This window comes from Lepidothrix coronata, unplaced genomic scaffold, assembly GCF_001604755.1.
Source record: "Lepidothrix coronata isolate B3197 unplaced genomic scaffold, Lepidothrix_coronata-1.0 Scaffold4, whole genome shotgun sequence".
Classification (NCBI taxonomy): Eukaryota; Metazoa; Chordata; class Aves; order Passeriformes; family Pipridae; genus Lepidothrix; species Lepidothrix coronata.
The window spans coordinates 6,967,043-6,987,240 of record NW_016690184.1 but is presented as its reverse complement, the minus strand read 5'-3'; the positions used below and the strand labels follow the sequence as shown (position 1 = coordinate 6,987,240).

The 20,198-nt window shown below is 37.6% G+C and overlaps 1 protein-coding gene across 10 annotated transcripts; it reads left to right on the top strand.

The window, feature by feature from the left end:
• Positions 1-741: 741 nt before the first annotated feature.
• On the top strand, positions 742-19,944 carry LCA5 (LCA5, lebercilin). 10 transcript variants are annotated; one of them, XM_017826760.1, is made up of 12 exons: positions 751-796; positions 1,104-1,173; positions 1,276-1,376; positions 1,999-2,114; positions 3,456-3,651; positions 6,825-7,207; positions 9,644-10,173; positions 11,686-11,823; positions 13,074-13,170; positions 14,310-14,455; positions 16,272-16,410; positions 18,154-19,944. In XM_017826760.1, exons 6-12 carry the CDS (start codon positions 7,009-7,011, stop codon positions 18,957-18,959), a joined length of 2,055 nt encoding a protein of 684 aa, XP_017682249.1. In that variant the 5' UTR covers positions 751-796; positions 1,104-1,173; positions 1,276-1,376; positions 1,999-2,114; positions 3,456-3,651; positions 6,825-7,008; the 3' UTR covers positions 18,960-19,944. The 10 variants fall into 10 exon arrangements, with proteins under 10 accessions (XP_017682260.1, XP_017682249.1, XP_017682229.1 ...); XM_017826740.1 differs by having other exon boundaries at positions 3,452-3,651; XM_017826750.1 differs by having other exon boundaries at positions 1,955-2,114; positions 3,452-3,651.
• The last annotated feature ends 254 nt before the right edge of the window (positions 19,945-20,198 follow it).

Below are 20,198 nucleotides of genomic sequence, written 5' to 3'. Positions count from 1 at the left end.
CTTAGCTGCTTCTTACAGGACATGAGCTCCAGATCCTTCATCAGCTTTGTTACCCATCTCTGGACACAGTCCAGCACCTCAATGTCCTTCCTGAACTGAGGAGCCCAGAACTGACACAGCACTCGAGGTGCAGCCTCAGCAGTGCTGAGTATAGAGGAAGAATCGCTGCCCTAGTCCTGCTGGCCACACTGTTCTTGATACAGGCCGGGATGCCATTGGCCTTCTTGGCCACCTGGGCACACTGCTGGCTCTTGTTCAGCCGCTGTCAACCAGTGCTCCCGGGTCCTTTTCCCTGGGCTGCTGTCCTGCGATGTCACACACGCGGCCCGACAGAACCAAGACGGTGACGGCAGGACAGGTCAGAGACTCAGGGAGGGCAGGAGAGACTCAGGGAGGGCAGAGCAGGGCAGGGCAGGGCAGACCCAGGGTAAGGCCGCGGCCCCGCCGCCCCCGCCAGGTCTCCCCCGGCGCCGCGCCAGCCGGGCCCGCAGCGCCCCCTGCCGGCGCGGTCGGAGCCGCGCGGAGCAGCAGCGCGACCTGAGCCCCGCACGGCACCCCCCGCCCTGCAAGCACCTCAGCCAATCAGCAGTCGGGGTGCGGCCCTTCACCAATGGGAAGAGCTGCTGCCCCGAGCTGGCAGGGCGAACAGCCAATGGCTGGCGCCGAGGGCCCGCCCCCCCCCGCGGCCCGTTGCCGGGGCAGCCGCTGTCAATGGCCGCCGCGCGGCCCCTCCGAGCGTAACGCGGCAACCGCCGGCGCGTTCGCCGGGCGGGCGGGGCCGGGCCGGGCCGGGCAGGTACCGTCGGAAGGGCCGGGACGGGGGTGGCGGGGACATCGAGGGGCGGAGGGGACATCGAGGGGCGAAGAGAGCGTCCGGGGGAAACTGGACCGCGGGGGGAGAAGGTTGTTTTCCTGGGGACTGCGGGCGCTGGGAGCGGGCCCGGGCCTAGGTCTGGGCTTGGCCTCCGAAAAGTCTCGGGCCGCCGGTATTCAGGCTCTTTCCTGCGAAGTCATTTAGTGTGGGTACGATTCGGTGACTACGCTTAAAATGTGTTGTCAGGAAGTGCTGACTGAAAATAACATTCGATGTATTCTGTGCTCAGTGAAGGAAAGCTGCCCACTTGCACTTTGGGAACTGGAGAGCTGCTCCCAGGGATGGCTAAGCTGAACTAGGTAAGTCTGCACATACTGGGATATTGGTGGGAATATGAGCGACGGCGTGGGCCTCCGTGGTGGAGTCTGATTTAGAAACATAATCTCTTTTCCTGGTTGTAGGACTGGCCTGAACATTCCCTGTTTGATGTTTCCTCATCCCTGACCTGGGCCTTAGAGCAGCTTTTTCATTTTGAGAGCTGATGAAAGTAACACAGAGTCAGGTAGACATAACATTGGCTTTTAAATATTGCATTTTAATTCACCAAAATGCAGGACAAGAGGACATAGTCTTAAGCTGCACAAGGGGAGGTTTAGGTTGGACATTAGGCAGAATTTCTTCACAGAAGGGGTGATAAGACATTGCAGTGGACTGCCCAGGGAAATGGTGAAGTCACCGTCCCTGGAGATATTTAAGGAAAGGCTGGACATGACACTCAGTGCCATGGTCTAGGTGACACGGTAGTGTTTGGTCATAGGTTGGACTCAATGATCTCAGAGGTCTTTTCCAACCTCATTGATTCTGTGAGTCTGTGAGAAGCTGGTAAACCTAGAAGAAATGCATAGTTAAGTCAACAGCGGCAGAAAACTTCCCTAATAAAATACTTCCTCCTCACTAAAGTCTCATCACTGAGTATATTTTCATGTGATTTATTATTTTGCTCCTCTCTTTTCTGGAAAAAATACAGCATTTGCTTATCAAAAAGATGGATGGGAGAAGAGGAGGGAGACGAATTTCTTTTGAAGTTTTTCTTTGCTCTTAAGTTCAGCGCTTTAATAACTTGGATTGATGCTTTTGTAGTTGCCTGAAGCCGCCTTTCTTGCATTGTCCCTCTCTCGGAATAGGTGGAAGAACTGAGGAGGCCGTTAGAGGTCAGTGTTTGTACTCGGGAAGTGTCGTTTGGCGACCAGTGAAAGCACCGGGCGTCCCTTGGTCTTGGAAGGGCGTTAATACTGAAAAGGTCATAAAAAGTTTTATGAGTCTTACATTACAGAACTAAGCTCTGGGTGTACTGTGAGAGAAGAATTACTAAGTGGTTTTCCTTTCTGTCTGTTGCTTAATACCTGTAGTCCAATGGTTCTATTTCCGTTTCTGTGATTTACTTAGGAGTAATAGGGAGAGAATCTCCTGTCACCATTTCAGTTGTTTTGTGTTCTCTGTTCTGTCTATGTCCTTTGCAGTGGCCTGGTGCTCAACTGTTTTTTGTAATAATGAACATGTTTTCAATACAAAATATGAAAATAATAGCAATAGATAGAAGTCATTGAAGTGAAAGGAGTATGAAATTCTGGAAACAAAACTCTTTCTAAAGTTTGTATAAGTCCATATTTACTTCAGCCATTCTATACTGACCTGATCTCGATTCCTTAGGCTTCTAAAAGCCTGCATGGAGTCTTGAGGAGAGGGGACTGGGGTTTTGGTGGTGATGGTGGACCTCAGTAGACCCACTGCTAACCTGCAGTGTTTCATTTCTCGTAAAATTATTACATGTACAAGTGGAAAATCAATATCTTTGTGGATTCACACAAGTTGAACTTACTTGATAATCAGCTCAAACTAGTTGGTAACAATTGAAAAATCAGGTAACAAAAACATTTCCTAATTAGGCAGTCCTTAGGCTCACAGAAGTAAAACTCAAATGTCCTAGTGATTCTTTTGTTCTCAAGACAAACTATGCATTCTTTTGTTAATGGAATTATATTATAAACTGATGGAAAAATTAATTGGCAAGACTTGACAGACTAAGGTTTCTTGTTTCGTATGGAAAATAATATTACCAATTTATAAAACTGAAAACCATTTGAAGATTCAAAAAATGTTTTTGGCAATTCTCAAGGGAGCTTTCATTGGTTTACCTTTTTCAATTTGTTTTCAGTCCATTGCTTTTCTGAGTACTTCCAGGATACATCAGAAATTTCTGTTCATTTATATTGCTGTTTGTCAAAATTATACTTAATATAGCAAAATATTCTTAAAAGTGGGAAATATCCAGTACAGAAGTGATGGATAATTCTAATCCTCCAGTTCTTACAATTTGTTTGTTTTAAATACAGTGAGTTATGAAAAGCATTCTTCAAAACGATTATTGCCTCTTTAGTGGACTCTTGTGGGACTGTAAAATAACTGATCAGCTTTAAGTTGATATGTGAAAGTGAGTGTTCTTGTTTTATATATATATAGACATCTTGATGATTGAACTATAGGAATTTATGCCTTCCCTAAATGCCATTCCATTTGTTTTCAAACAAGAAAAAATCTGTGCGTGATGATTTCTTTTTATCCTTCTGTGTCCTGAAGGCAGACAAAATTTGTGTCTGTGCTGTATCTACACTGCTGAAGGTACTTGCCTCACAGAGTAATCCCTGCCTGCACAGAGGACTAGGTTAACACCTGTGGATGTAGTGGTGCTTCTAACAGTGATGTATGCCTTCCATAAGTCTGGGACTCCTCTGGATGCCACATGTGCCACTGTGGCCATGGAACAGTCTTGTGTCCAAGTAAGAGACTAGGTTGCTTGAATTCCTGCCAATTTGTTTTATTCAGCAGTTATAAGCAAAACAAGGAACACGAATGCAGAGCCAACAAATGATCGTTGGTCTAATTAAAATCTTAATGGTCTAATCAAAGATTTAATATTAGTCCAGATACTAACACAGTTCAAGCCACATGTGGTTACAGTGATACAGACACAAACTCTAGTACCAAACCCTCTGGTGTTATCTTTGCTCACTCACTCATCCTCTGGGACTTGACTGGATTCAACTGCGAAGGGGATGTCTTTACAGTAAGTCACCAACATTCCCTGGCAGGAGGAGGATGCTAATGGTTTCTTCCTCCTTGCCTTGTGTCCATTTGTGATCATTTTTACTGGTTGATAACACACATATCGATGCCTTGCTCTTTATTCTATTCTGTTCTATTCTAATCATTGATTCACAGTTCCACATTACATCTGAATTTACTTCACATAGTGTGTTTTACATATGTTGAGTACTCATTCTTTGTCCTCTATGTTGCTGGGTTTTATCCAACTCCCAAGGCTGCCTCCCACAGAATTAAGCACAGGTGAGATGTTACAGCTTAGGGCCCCAGCACTGTACTGTGTTGGCACTTTCAGGCCCTGCAGTCACCTCATGCCTGTACCCCCCCTATGGTGCATTTTTGCAAGGGTTGTAGATCACAGATGGTTCCCTCTTCACAGAATAACTACTGGTTATTGCTGTCCGTTACTTTAAAACATAATGTATACAAAGCTAAGCAAAAAGCTACAACAAATTAGATAAGTTCCCTGGTTGTTAACTGAATTTGTTGCAGCTAAATAAGCTGTAGCAAAGCTCCAGGCACCCAGGGTGAGTTCAGACAAAGTCTGGCAAGTTTTGTGGCCCATGTTGTTAGCTGGAAAGAAAGCCTGTGGCTTCAATGACACCACCTCACTTCATGTGGGTTACAAAGGAACTACTGGTTTTAATGGGGTTTTTTTTCAGTCAGAGTGACTGTAAGAATATGAGATCTGTGTTACAGCCCTCCAGAGTACTATTTTTGTATCTCATATTAGTACTTTAATATAAATGTGTTATTTTATATTTTTTTGTATTCCCTGAAATTCTGTCCTGTGGCGACAGACCTGATGTAGTCTTGTCTGTGCATGCTCTAGAGAACAGGTTATCTCCAAAACTCTGCCTGTGTTTTAGTTTGTTATTAGTTTGCTCTTCAAGGAGCAAAATAACATATATTCTGCACAGGTGTTTGTGGGGCCAGGGCTTAGGAGTGGAGCTGTTTGGGAGTAGGACAGCACCTTCATATGTTCTGCATGATCTTAGTTTTGCACTCATGTAAATGTATGGGGGTTTTGATTACACTTAAACTCAGACAAGATAATACAGTTATGGTTAGGTCTATACTTTTGAAATATCTTTAGTAATTCCATTATTTCAGAAGGAAAAAGAACAGTCAATACAGATCATCTGAATGTTCACAATAGCTGATACCTTCCAAGTATGTGTTTAGCAATCTCTAGAACAGTTGGTCATAAGCGTAGCTTGTCTTTTTTCTGGGCTTTGCAGTGAAATTTTAGTTTTCATCAGAATCCTTTTATGTAAGTTTTAGGCATGTCATTATTATTATTTAGACCACTTCGAGAATATTTAGATGCTTACAAATCATTATTTTGAAAAGTTACTCCCTGAGTAAAGAAAAATACTCTTTTCCAGGTAACTCGGTATTAATTTCCCAGCAGCTTCCCAGTTTAGAAACCTGATGGGATGTTTATTCCTCTAATTCTTTCTGTATAGATTATGAGGGCAAATGGATTCATTCCAGTCACTTGAGATAGAGTTGTGCTAATAGTGAAGCGTGCCAGAAAGCTGGAATTTGTAACAAAAACCATCTTGGCAGTTGACATTTCTGTTCTGCTTGGCTATGCAATTCTGCATGTATAGGCAGTGAAGGCTGAGAAGCAGGCAAAGTTTATTTTATTGGGAAATAATACAGTGAAAAATTTACAGCTCATTTACAGGTGTGTTCAATGTCCTGCAGCGTAGAGCAGTTTTGATTGAAAGCTGCTCAGTTTTTTTGTGTGTAATTTGCTTTGTCATTTAGAAACGAGCTAGGAGCTTATGTCATTCAACAGGTAGAACTGATGAGCTCTGGTGCAAGGTCTATTTATTCACCCATTAGGGGCTTGATGTTGGATTGAAGAGAGAGAGAGAAATAAGCTTGAGAGCTGTGAAGAGTGTTGAGAGAGACAAAAGACCTGGGAAGCTGAGCGTAGTCAGTAAAACACTTCTTAAACTGTTGAGAGAATTCTTTTGACTGAGAAGGTGAGGAAAATTTTTAATGTATTTACTCCATTATATTCTCAGGAAGTGTCTCCAAAAATAAAAAATGAAGTGATTTCACCTTGAGATTATGGGATTTTTCCAGTTTATATCAAAAGATAGGCTGCAGGAAGGGCTGTTCTCATTTTATACCTGCTGCAGGTGTACTGTTGACCATATACCAGCAGTGTAGTCTCTCTTATCAGATATAAAAATATATATATAATACAAAACATGTGTGCTCTGGTCAGTTCTTAAAGACATGAAGCACTAGATTTTGAAGGGTATGAGAGTACTTTCCAGGGTGAAGACTGTGATATTTAGGTACAGTCTCATTAGTGGTTAGGGACAGAAGGTACTCCAGATAAATGGGACAATTATTTTCAAGCCCATGATTTAACATCATTGGACTGTCAGAAATTGTGAAATAGAGGATTTAGTCAAATTCTACCAATATCTCAATTCTAGTTGCATGGATAAGTTGTTAATTCATTTGTTTTGGAAGTTTTAAAACATCTCTAAATTAGTTTCCTGAATAACGTCAAACTTTTGGTTGTGTTCTATTTTGTTTCCCAAATGCTTCTTTTCCCCTCTCTAGCCTGGGAGTAGTTTCTTATTCTGGATTTAATTTTCTGAATTCTGTGTTAATTTTCTGATTTCTCTTTTGAGATTGAAGAGCCTCAGTCTTCTGAAAATAATAGTAGCATTCCAAGACTGATGTTTGTCACATTGAATATGTATCTTAAGGTAACAAGGTTGTAAGAATCCTGAATAATTTTACAGGTTTTTTACCTTTCTTTCTTAACAGCGGAACACTGTTCTCACTGTTTTTTTCTCTCTCTAAATTGCTACAGAGAAATGCATTCTGAAGGATAACTACTGCTTACTGAACTGAACTGCAAAGATCTCATGCTTTGGAGATGAAGATGATAAACCCAAGGAAATAATCCAGCTGCTCCCGTTGTGGCAACTGAAATATCCTTTGTGCCAAAATGAACAGTCTTTGAGAAAAATCTGGAAAGCTGTAAAATCTGAAAAATGGGAGAAAGAGTAAGGAGCCCAGATTCTGAACACGAGAGGAAATCAGATGAGGATAAAAATAGCGACTCCTATTATTCAGATGAAGGTAACGCATCTCATTCATCCAGCCAGTCGCCAGCGCTAAGCTCTCCATCTACAAGCCAAGAAAAGAGACATCACAAAACACAGGCTTCAAACAGCCTTGTGCACTACCAAGGTAGGTAGATAGCAGAAATTGCTGCTTTGTAGCTGCTCCAAAGAGTCAATTACCTTTGAAAACTGAAACAAAAGTGGGAAAGTAGCATTATGAGGATCTACAAGTAAGGTTCATGTGAATAACACTACAAATGGCAGGTAGACAGTAACTGCTCTGTTGTAAACTGAAATTGATCTGTTCCTGCATAAGGAGGGGTGTTGGGGATTTTCACAATTCTTCGTATTTTTCTTAACAAGAGAACGTGGCTTTTATTCTAGCCTTTTGTTGCATCATGCTGATGCTTGCTTTTTCTTTTTGACAAAAAACTCGAGGCCAAGGACCCAAGGGAAGTCCTTACTATGCAGTCTGTAAAAGAGAGACAATTATTAAAGCTCCCCTGACGAGATAACCTAAAGATATCTGTCTTGTGGAAGTCTAGTTGACTGAGCTTTACAGTGTAATACTGTGACTTTCAACAAACAAATGAAGACCAGCAATGTGGCAAGAGAGAAAATGGGTTTGGCGACAGTTAAATTCAGGTAGAAATTCAAAAGAAGGCTTTTCCTGTTCCTTCCCTGAGGGTAAAATATTTCCAATTTGAGGTGACATAGCTCCACTTTGAGCTCCCTCACAGACATAAGCTGCTTTCTTGACTGGGGAGGTGAACATCCCTGCAAAAAAGAAGAGAATGGTTATACAGGTCCTGGGCTGAAATAGGGATATGAAGACTTTCTGCCATGCTTTGACAGCTTGTTCTAAATAACTGTATGCATTTTCTGGTGAAGTCGTAGCATGTCCTGCCTTACTTGAGCAAGTGTCCCAGTTCATTTGTAAGTGCTTGATACTGTATGAGTCATTTGGTCAATATTATGATCTAGATTGTGCCAGAAGGTCTTGAATTTGCCCAGGGAGTGGATCTCTTCAGATCCTCGCCAGTGTGAGTGTCCTGGTGCAACTGGTGTTTTGCTGAGCTTCTCTGTGTTCCAAAGTGGCATCTTCTCCATAGTGGTCATGGGTTAGCTGGAAAACAAAAACTGCAGTTCCTCTGTGCTATTTAATTTGAAGGGGCAAATGAATGACCAGTTCTTTGATTACATAGCCAGAATTGAACATAATTATTACATGAAGGTATTGTGAATGTCATGTTATGTTATCTTGAAAGACACTATGCCCCAATTTAACTATATGATCAAAATGGTAAATCATGGTAAATTTGTCCTAAGTATGGAGAAATTCTTGAAGGAGCTGGAAGTTTATGGTAAATGGGAATTCCCTTAGTTGGTGGTAGGAGTGGCATCATTCCCACAGTGCATGTATTAGATAATCTTTTCACACCTGAGTATGACATAAGCGTTCTTTGTAAAGGAAAAAAAACACACCTTCTTTTGTTTGCCCAAGCTGTGGAAAAAATGAGCATCAAGCAGAAAATGAATGAGCATTTGTGCAAAATTTTTATAGGAAATTATAAAAGTATATTTTTAATCTTATTTTTGCTGAAAAGTATTCTCTAGAGAAACATGCTGAGTGCCAAAGGGGAGGAAGAATTTGCTGTCACACACACTGTCTGTGTATAGGTAACTGCACTATTGCTGTATTCCAGCTTTCCAGCTGGAATTATAAACTGCTGCTCAGCGTATTTCTTTCGAACACTGAGGTACCTTAATGAATTAAGCTTGTATGAATTATCACTATTAATTCAATTGTTTTAAGAGATATTTTTGGTGGATTATATGCTTTATTTTTTGAGTGTGGCTTGAGAGACAAATAAGATAGAAACAAAATGTTCAGCTTTTATGTATGGGGATGGAAATAAAATAATAATACCAAATAGGAATGCGAGCAGTGCATACAAGTAATCAAATGAGAATACTGTGTGGAAAATAACTTGTGATACAAGAATAAATTATTCAAAGAGAACTGAATTTTCATGGGATTTGTAATTTTGCTTTGGAGGCTTTTTGCATTGAGCCTTTGAAATCTGCTGTTTTGTCTGTAAGCACGGCAGCTGGATTTGAAAATACTACTGCATTTGTCTGGGAGAATTACATCTTGCATAATACATAACTAGCTAGTGATTAGCTAATTGTTGCCATTTTAAAGCATTTGATAATTTCGTATGCATTATAGTATCCTAGTTCTAAACCATTTTAATAAACAATATCAAAATATGATTGTTGTTTCTGATACAATTTGCAGATGATTACTTTACAATGGTCCTGTGTTGATGGCTGCAAATATTACCTCTTACAGTAGATCACAGACATAGATCTCCATTTTTTGGCTATCAAAAGGAACATAGATCTATCATATATACCTTTTATTGCCTGGTTTGAAATCTGCCATCTCTGCTAAGTATTGAAAAATTGTTTTAGGGAGAGCTTGATTCCAAGAAGGATGGCTGAGCAGACAAACTGCCTTGTCTAATAGTAAACATGCTTTTTATTTTTTCTCTCTTAGCCACAAAGAAATTGGATTCCAAATATGCACCAAGCAAGAGAGGGACACGGTGGGGTTTCCGTTCTCAGAGCCTCACTAGGGATTCTCCTGCAAAAGATATAGATCTTGTTACAAAAAGAGTTCTTTCTGCGAGGCTGCTGAAAATCAATGAGCTCCGAAATGAACTGACTGAACTCCACATCAAACTAGATGAGCTGCAGAAGGAAAACAGGGCACTGAAGAGGCTTCAGCACAGGCAAGAGAAAGCCCTGAACAAGTTCGAAGATACAGAAAACGAAATCTCTCAGCTCCTTGCTCGGCACAGCAATGAGATTAGAATATTAAGGGAGCGCCTACGAAAATCTCAGGAGAGAGAACGTGCAACTGAGAGACGGTTGAAAGATTCGGAAGATGAACTGTACAGAACAAAAACTGTCTTGCAGAAACTGAAAAAGCTGTCTGCAGATAAGCACCTTGCCGAAAGAGATGACCTGGCAAAGAAACTAGCCAATGCAGAGAGCAGGCTAGAGGAGAGGGAAAAAAGAGTTAAGGTGAGATGACTTTCTTTTTGTAAGAAATTTCAGATATTTCTTACCATAATGAATTGTAATTTTTCACAGTCATGGAGCAAACAGAAAATCAGTATTTTTTTGGTTTTACACAGAAGTAGAATCAAGTAAATTATTTCCAAGGTGATTACATACTTGGTAGTTGTGCATTCAAATTTCTGTTTACAAATTAAGTGTATTTTCTCAGAATATAGCCTGTGGATTTGTGCTTTTAAGTGGTTTTATAACTAATAATAATATTTCAGAAGTGCATGCAGTTATAATACAACTCTATGCAATCTAATTTATCCTCTTGGAGGGGAACCATTTGTTAAAAATTTCTGGGTATTTAGGGAACTGTACACTAAAATTCTAAAAAAAAAACCTATATAGTAATTCTTTTTCAATTTTTGAACAGCATTCATGCAGTGTTTGATTGTCCACTATTCTGCACACTCAAGAGCTCAGCTGAACAAAATTAGAGCATTTTTTAAATACTGAAATGATCTTTAAAACATTTTATGGATATGCATTTTAAGAAATTTGTCCAATATATTTTTTTAATTTTGTCCAGCCAAAATGTTTATGTTTTTTAAACATGTCTAAGTGTGTCTACACTGTAAATATGTCTATAAACTCTTCTTACTTAAAAATTGTGTTAACACTATTACATCTGTTGGTAGTTGTACTGTTTTTATACTAGATATTTTTATACATAGTACGTAAATTTTATCCTATTTTTAGCTGAAATTGTCTTGGTCATTAAAATTATGTTAAAGTTTGCTGTCTGTATTAGTAATCAAACCTAAATTACATTATATAGATAATAGATCTGAAAATCCAAAGGATTAAGCTGGAAACTAACCTTTTGTAAAATAAATCCCAAAGTACAAAGATATAAACCACTGAGTTAGCCAAACCACCTCACCCTGTAGTGTTACCATCTGTTATCTGTAGTTTTATGATCAGGTATTTCAGCATTTGTAGTACTAGATCATGTTAAAATAAGTCATACTTTAAAAAGGGATTTTCTTGTACTTTTTTTTCCTTCTTTCGTCAACACAGTTCACTTAAAATATGTATTGCAAGACAAAGGTGTGTAAATGCAATCGTAATCACAGGCTAGTTTCTAGTTGAAAGTTTAAAAATTCTTTCTTGTCTTCTTCCTTCTAATCCTTCACTCTGAGGGAGGAATTCTGTCTCTAACTCATCAGTTGGAGATCTGTCTTAGAGACATGGAGGTCCACTGTGGCAAGAGCCTTGCAGAAAGTAGTGTGAGTTCCCATTATGTCCTCAAATCACCTCTCAATACTCAGAAGGATGAGCTGCAGCATCTGCAGGTGCTCTGTCTGCCCCCTGAAAGTTAGGATTAAGGGTTTAAATGTATTCAGTGTTACAGAAGTGGTGGAACTGATATTTAAATCCAAGACACTGGTTTACTGTAATTTTATTTAAGTAATTTGACTATAGAAAGTACTTCGGTTATTAAAAAATAGTATTTTGTTTTAATTGAAGGATCTGGAAAGAAATCTTGAGTTAAGTGGTAGCAGTTTTCAACGAGAGTTACATTCAAAGAAAAAAAAGCTATATGAGGCTCAAGAAGAAAACAGAGTTCTCCAAGAAGAGCTTCATCAGCTAAATCAGAAGCTGAAGGTAAAACGTGGAAGGAATAGAAGTTGCTAACCATGTTCTGGCATTTTATCTTTGGAAGTATCTGCAATCGGGTTTGAATAGCTGAGCAGTAACTGCAGTCTCTGATGTGTGCTTAATTATGTACCACGTGTGAGTTCTTTTCCTGCATTAAATCGAAATGTTCTGTGCTCTGACCCTCCAGTGTTTATAGCAGGAATGTTTCTACATTAATCATTATTGTTAGCGCTAGTTAAGAAAAGTGAGATCGAGTACATAACCAAGCACTGAGATTAAACCAGAAAATCTACTGGAAAATTAGGTTTTGAACCCTTGAATTCAAAATGAAATCTGCAGGCATAAAGAGTACTTTATGTTACTAATGTACTAGCATTGCAGTAGATTTGTGTAAAGATTATTTTCATGTATTTTTTATGTCCTCGTGTTGCTAAATTTATGCAAAGGTTTATTTGCATCCCCCCCAGCCATTGTTGCCCAAATTCTCAATTAAAGTACTTAAAATATTGTTATATTCTACCCAGTCAGTTTATCTTTAGGGAAAAAAAAATAAAAAAAAAAGTAAGACTTGAGCTAAAGTGCTTAGTTTCTAGGAGAATTTCCTTGAAACTCCAAGTCTCAAACATGTTGGAGATGCACCAGTTCACCACCTTCCTAGCTATTAAGCAAGTAATAGTGTTAGTAGCTCTAAAACTTACTTGTTTAGAGTAAGTATTTCAAGCCTGGTTTGTTAGTGGAGAATTTGATAGTTTGAAAATATTTTCATTGTCAGATGATGTCACTGCTCATTTCTGCACTTTAGTCAATAAATGTGCTAAAAGCAGAGTTTGCCTCTAGCTCTATGATACAGTGGGCCTCCACTCCCTGATACTGACGTGCCCTGTGACAAGTATTGCTTGCATTGAAATGTTTAACTCTTTACAATACTTAAAATTTAGTTGTGCAATCTATACACACATTGTAAGTCTTGTTTGTGTTTATGGAAGTGTTGGTGTTTACTTTTATTTTCACTGCAGAGCTGCTTTTTTTCCCTAATATTTTGCTAATGAGTTTCTTTTGGGAGAAAGTTCTAGCTGCCTTCTTATAGCATAAACAAGGTTAGGAATGTGATTGTTATCCTTAAAACATTGGGTGAAACAATTGATTACTCTGTTTCTATTTACAATATGTATTTTTAATTTAATTTACAGCTTTGCTAATGGCTAGTAAATGAAATATTAGTAACTCATTGTTATACCTACCTCTTTCATTCACAGGAAAAAGAAAGAGAACTTGAAGCAAAAAATATATATGCTAATCGTATGTTGAAGCTATCACCAAGAAAAGACATGGATATTGTACAAAGAAAAAGAGGTAACTTTTATGAAGCAACAAAGAAAAATTATTGGCACCACTTTAAAATGACTCAACTGGGTTATACCTTTTGTGACACTTGGAATTTCACTTTGGTGCTGCTTGTTCAGGAACATTTATCTTTTTGCACTGCTTTCATCACAGCACTGGTTACAAAGGGGGGCACATGGATTGTTGACTGTTCTATAACTGCAGCAGAACCAAAACATAGAACTTTACCAAACAGGAGACTTAACTCCTTTCATATCAGATGTTCTTGGCTAAAGGAGGAAGGGAAGGTTGTTAGTAAAATCTCTGATAGATCATAGGTAATGTTCACTTGACAGTAAATTACAGAAGCTTTAAAAATATGTATTTTCACTGCTATGAATATTTTGGTGATCTGTTTTATTTATTTCTTACTGATTCAAGTTTACTGTCTGTCCTATGAGCTGCACTCCTTTTTTCCTCAAAGGGTTCATATGTCCCTGAACATAATCTTCTGAAATTATCAGTACCGTGATTTCTCCTGGTGTGAAAAGACAGCTTCAAACCTTATGCTACCCACATAAATATGTGTGTTCTATGTGTGTACTTGGGCTATTATCACTGAATCAGTGGAATCTATTTGTCAGAAGCAGCAGAAATTTATGAGACTGTTTTAAATATTTAATGCCAGTATTTCAAACAGTTTGTCTACTGCTCATTTTATTATAGATGCTCTACTATTATCCCATTTTAGGTTCAGATTTTTTAAAATGTTATTCCTTAGAGATAAGTGTACATGTTTCAAAGATGCAAATAAATGAATTTTAATTTTATGAGTTTGCTTCTGTGACAAACAGTAAGATGAGTGACATATTTTGTGGGGATTTTTAACAAATACTCAGTATACTGTAATGACACTATAAGTAGCTTTAAGGTGGTTTTTTAATTTTTTTTTCCGGTAGAATTTTTGCATGCATTTTTTTATAATTTTTTTTATAATTAGCTTTTACGGATGCTTAAAACAACTGTGTGAAACTTGTCAATACTTTCCACTTCCATTGACTTCAATACAGTCTTTTATGTTTGCTGCAAATCACGAAAAATGAGACATAGCTATATAGCAGGATATTTTTGAGCAAAACCACAATTTAATTAGTTTGTATTTTCTACAGCCAACAACCAAAATATTAAAAAAGGACCACACCTCACAAAAGGTGTACAAACCAGTGGATACTTCTCACCACCAGAACTTCTTCCGGAATCAGAACTTGTCTGTGGTGACACAGTAAACAAGAAAGAAGGAATTCTTCCTAAAATAGTAAGTTCCATAAAAATTTGAGACCTGCTCCAGATAATTCACCTATCAGACTATTCAAGGCAGAGCTTTTAGAAAATATGTGTAAATATACAAATATAAATATATAGAAAATATGATTTAGAAAACATTCTGGGTTTTAAGAGAAAATCTACCTTTCTACAAATATCGTGCTCCATTTCTGTGACAGTTTATCATATTCTGTGTCTTGAGCCACTCGATCAATTTGCTTCTTTTTCTGCCACTGTTACATCTTTCAAGTTTTTGAGGCTTCATTTTTGTTTTCTCCCCTTTTCTTTGTTTCTAATGCTTATTTGAGCAATCTGTTAAACAGTGATGGCTGCCTTTTCTCTCTTTTCTCTTTGGTCTTAATTATGGTTTCTTTTACTTTCCAGATTTATTTCACAATGCATAAATCTAACACTTCCTCTTATTGTCACAGTGCTGGTATTTCTTCTGGTTTTCCAGCTTTGTCAAAATGCTTGGAATGTTTTTTTTTTCCATTTCCCTTTTTATTATAAAAATAGTACTATTAGAAGTATTGCTAATACTTTTGTGACCCCAGGCTAAGATCAAAGAGATCTGTAAAGTCTTAAAGATCAGAATGAGCCAGATTCTGGTACAAATTTTACAAATAAGGCTAGGACTATTTTTCAGAAGTAATGCTCTGAGGATGGTCTTGACTGGCTTCCAGTTAGGACTGAAACTTTTTCATGGCTGTTTCATTTGTATATTCTCTCTTCCAAAATCCTTTCTGTAACTATGAATGTAGTTAAATGGATATATTATTCCAATATATACTTGGGCGTGTGAGTTACAAAACCATACAGTTGGTACAAGTGCAGTTGGACTGATGAAATCCAACTGTATGATCTCTATAGGGTTATTGCTTTAAATAATGCAAATTAGATTTGGGTAATGAGTTTTTAAAGTGAAGCATTTTAAATACCTGGCTACCATCTCCTTATGTAGTTTATACTTTTTAATAAAACAATGATAATCTTGTACATGAAGGGAAAATACTTTCAAGTTTTTTTGACTAATAGTCATATTTTCTTTGTTCATTAAGTAGTAACTATTTCACTTAGAAGTGTATTTTTAATTTAGAAGCTTATTTTGCTCTAAAATGAGCACAACCTACAAAGTTAGCTCCCACATGTTGGACTACACTGACTTTTTCTTCACTTCATTGCCACTACTTTTCTGTATTATTAATATCAGCAGTGAAAATCACTCTTTTCTGCAGGTTCCTTCCTTTTTAATGTGTATGTATACTCACTAGCTGAATTTGTCATGCAAGAATAAATCTTTCTCCTTCACTGTTTGTTACTTAATACTTAAAAAATTTGAGAAAGTGCCTGAATCTACAACCCACTTGCTTGAGTAAAAAGATCAGATTGTGAAAGTAGAGGGTCACTAATTGCTTGCTTGTTGAGAGAATAAGGTGGTGAGGTTTGGCCTTCTGTTAAAGTCCTTAAAGAAGACAACTTCTGACTTCTAAAGAAAACTACCCTGACAGTGATAATTTTCCTTTATGACATTGGAGCTGCAGCTTTCCTGAAATGTGTAATACAGAATAGAGTTGACTGTCTATTCATTTTGTTTCAGGTGTATAAAACAATGCTAGAAGTGATGATATTTTGGGGCCAAACCCCTGGGTTGTCAAATCTGATTTGGTTTAGGGTAACTTACTTTTTTTATGTGTAGCAGTAAGAATGTGATTTCAGAATGACATAGAGGTTCTTATGATTTTGTTAGTTTGTTTGTTTTATTGACTGTTTTTCCCCATCAGTTTTGGTTTTGTATTAATGTGTTTCAGGAAAAAGAAACTCGAGACAAAGGGTGGAAAGAGCAAACAGACCTCCTAAGACAAGACCAAAACAGGGAAAGGGAAGAGAAACTGAAATATTTTCAGGAAATGCAGGCTTTAGAGGAGAGAGTTTCAAAACTTCATGACGGTAAGGAAAGAGGCAGCTGAAGGCTGAAAGATGCACCACAGAATACTAATCAAATGAGGCTGCTGGTTTCTGGTGAGAAGAGCAAAATGATTTTGCAGCGATCACTACAGTGGAAAATTATTTTCAGTTGTATTATGCAAAGAAGAATCAGAAAAAATATGGGATATAGAATAATCTGTGTCCTGTGATTAAGTATGCAACAGCAAAAAATGCTGTCCACAAAAAAGCGTTGCAATCTTAAGAGATTTTGGTTTACAAAACAAGAATGAGATAGCAGGTAAATGCTGATGTTAGCTCTGACTTGCTAAATGTTATTGAGGTAGGCAGTAGATTTTTACTATTGTAGAACAAATCTGCTTTCTTTAATATAGCCTATTTTTTCAGTACATATCTACTTCACTTATATAATTTGAAATTGTAGTTTCTCTTTTCAGTTTTGGTTATCTGAATCATTTGGTGTGGCTATTTGAGAAATGTCAGTTTCTATATTTTAATACTGCTTTTTTATTCACTTGATTTTCACAGCATCTTAATGACTTCTATTCATAAGTCAGTCTCAAGTATTTTAGATGGACTTCACGCTGTCATGTTAAAGAACTCTTTCAGTGATTATAGTTAATGAACAGTAGCACTTATTGTATAGGACAAGAATTCTAAAAATCTGTAGCTGTTTTCAGAGGTAAAGTCTGTGAAAATCTTCTAACACAACTTACATAAGCCAAGAATCTGCTCTATTATGTCTCTGAATAAGATGATTTAACCACCTTACCCATCGTACGATATAAGCTGGTATTTTCCCCACCTTACAGACAGAAAGGTAGCTCCTTACTTAATTTGATAGAATGATATACTACTGAAAAAATATTTATTAAATATTTTAACTGAACTGTTGCAGTTATTTCTGAAAACTGAATTACAGTAGATAACATGGAACTTCATGAAAACAGAATTCAGAAATTTGAGTAAAGTGTTGAAAGGAGAATGCCAGTATGTTGCAGGGACCAAGTAGTCATATTCAACTTTTGGCCAAATACATATCTGTTGTCTCGATAGAAAAATATTTTGTAAAGAGAAATATTTGAGAAGCTTCTTCTACACATAAGCATTTACAGGTTCTGGTTATAAGTTTGTTACTGTTTTGTACCTTTGGTGTCCCTTCATAGCTGTGCGCAGTCACTCTCATTGAGTCCACACAGTGATGCACAGACACTTGTGTAAAGGTGTTTTCTGTATGCAGTGGATGCAGTATATTTTAAATCATTCACTGCTTGAAATAGGTAATTACTCCTATGACTTTGAGGTCTGATAGCTTCACAGGAGTAGTTACCTTTATGGGAAAAAAAACCCAAACATATATTCCAGGACCGGCCTAATGTCAGTGATGATGACAAAACTAAACTACTGTGCAAGTCAAAACTATTAAAATCAGTAATGTATTAATTTTCATTCAAACACAGGAAGTGGGAAGGCAATTGGCAGAAATTAAATTGCTCTGAAAATTCTAAAACATGGATAATGTCTGGATGCCTTTGGAAGATGACAATAGACTTTTATACTTAGCAGAGAACCAGGAGTGGATTTAGTTGTAATTTTTGAAGAATTTATTTTTGCAGTAGGAAAACCACATTGTGCATAGAAGAGCATGTTAAAAAACCAATGGCTTTTGCTTTCATTATTTTCAAAATCTTTTAAGGGCACATTAAAATTAAAACATTTTAAATATTACTTAAACATTTTTCACAGAGTGGGAAAGGAAAGAATATGACAAAATGAAAAAAGAAAGCAACTTTTTATTGGATAAAGAAGAGAAAATAAAGATGGAGGCAGAAATCCACAAACCTGAAGTAGAGAGTGAAAGCCCTGAAATGTTGGAAGAGCGGCGAAAAAGAGAGTTCCTGCTTGCTAAAATGCAAGAAATTGATAGAGAAATTCAAAGTACAGCAAACATGAAACCAACTTCCCAAGCACCACTCATAAATACAGCAAGAAAATCTGATTCCCTGGAGAAGAAGGAAAAAACTAATCCATTCTTTGAGGTTCCAGGGAAGGTTACTAATGGATTTTCTGTAAAGGACAGCCAGGACGATGCCACAAGAACACAAGGGCAGAAGCAACAAAATGTAAGGACTGTAGATTTAAGTTGTGAGTTAACATTTGGTAGTTATGTACCTTCCTTTGGGAAAGGATCAGGGAGACCAAGTTGGCTTACTCAAAAAAGTGACAAATTAGAAGAAAATGTTAAGGAAAATGCAGATTTCAATAGTAAGAAAGAAAAGAAGTCCAATTTAATGGAACAACTCTTTGGAAGCAGTGCCAGTACCGTTGTTCTCTCTAAAAATAACAATACACCACCTTTTGATGTAGATTGGGATTCTAGTAATACTCCTTTTGTTGATAAAAACAGTAAACTCAAAGTAAAAGAAGACAATGAGCTTTTTGGTGAAGGAAGAAACCTAAACAGACACCGTTTGCAATACACTACAAGCAAGCCAGGAGTCAAGACCCTTGGTTCTTTAGAAGATGAAATCGAAGAAGTAATCTTACAGTGATCATATTTTTATATGTTTCATATGTAAATACTGAAAAACTATTTTCATGTAATATTTATTAGATACAGATTTGAAAGATGTCAGATATATTGTAAAGCCTTATGAAGGAATAATTTGCATAAATGGGTATATGTATAGAGGAGAGGTGCAGTGCTTGTTTGTTTTTTTTTTACCTGAAGGCTGCTCACAATACACTGCTTTTCAATTGGAGTACTTCTTTTAGGCCTCAGATATTTTCTTTCTCACGCATTTGGAGAGCCACTTAACTGTGCCAGGAGAAGGCATGTGTAATATCAGTCATGAATTGGATAGAAGAGACATCCCTAGCACAAATTCTCTTAGAAAGAGAATATTTTACGCTGCTGTCATGTTATCTCATAACATCAACAGAAGCACAATTAACTCAGGAACAGCCAATTTCTCTTTTGTGTAGGTTTTCTGTGGACCTTACTACCAAATGTGTCTAAGTCTTCTCATTTATACAGATTATATTTGTTATACAATGCCATTTTTTGTAATTTCTGAATTTTATATGTAAAATTCCAATCATTACTAAGTAATTTTTTAACAAAATGGTTTTATTAAATGAGTTGAGTAAATTTTTTGTGTGTAGATCCTCTTTAGTACAAAGTTCTGACTTTTTATATTGTTTCTTGATATTGGGGAAGGAGCTGGTAGCAACATTACTAGTGATGTTATTTACTGGTTGGTGCTGTGTACACAAATGAAAAAGGTAGGTAATGAAGGATTTAGCAGAAACATTCAAGAAAATAAGCTGAAGTTCATTCCTTACTAGAACAACATATTTTGAAATGCCTCTCTGCTCCCTATGAGCCTGATTCAAAACATACTAAAATACAGAGAAGAAATCTCATCATTTCAAGATGCTCTGAGTCAAGATTTCTCTGAACACAATGATTTTTCTGAAAAGAAAGGCTGGTGTCTGCATCATGCAGTCACTTTGTTTGCTCGCCCATTCAGAAAGAAAATTAGTCACAGATCCAGACCCAGTGTCTGGGACTGTTCTGACTTCTCGGTAGTGAAGTCCCAATTATATTCATTGTAATATTACAGATTTTATCAGGTTCATTTTGCTTGCAGATGGTCAGAATATCAGGACAATTCTGACTGGCAACAGCGAATGTAACTATCTGTGTTACTCTACTGCAGTGACTTCTTTGGGGGGAATACTGTGGCGTAAGAGGTAGGAAAGGTCTGTGAGTAGACACTGTGGGTGTT

Excerpts from the sequence above, each read along its gene's own strand:
- LCA5 (XM_017826771.1), top strand. The coding sequence starts at position 7,009 with ATGGGAGAAAGAGTAAGGAGCCCAGATTCTGAACACGAGAGGAAATCA. Across the intron at positions 11,824-13,073 it reads AGCTAAATCAGAAGCTGAAG|GAAAAAGAAAGAGAACTTGA; the intron begins GTAAAACGTGGA and ends TTTCATTCACAG. Across the intron at positions 16,411-18,153 it reads AGTTTCAAAACTTCATGACG|AGTGGGAAAGGAAAGAATAT; the intron begins GTAAGGAAAGAG and ends CATTTTTCACAG.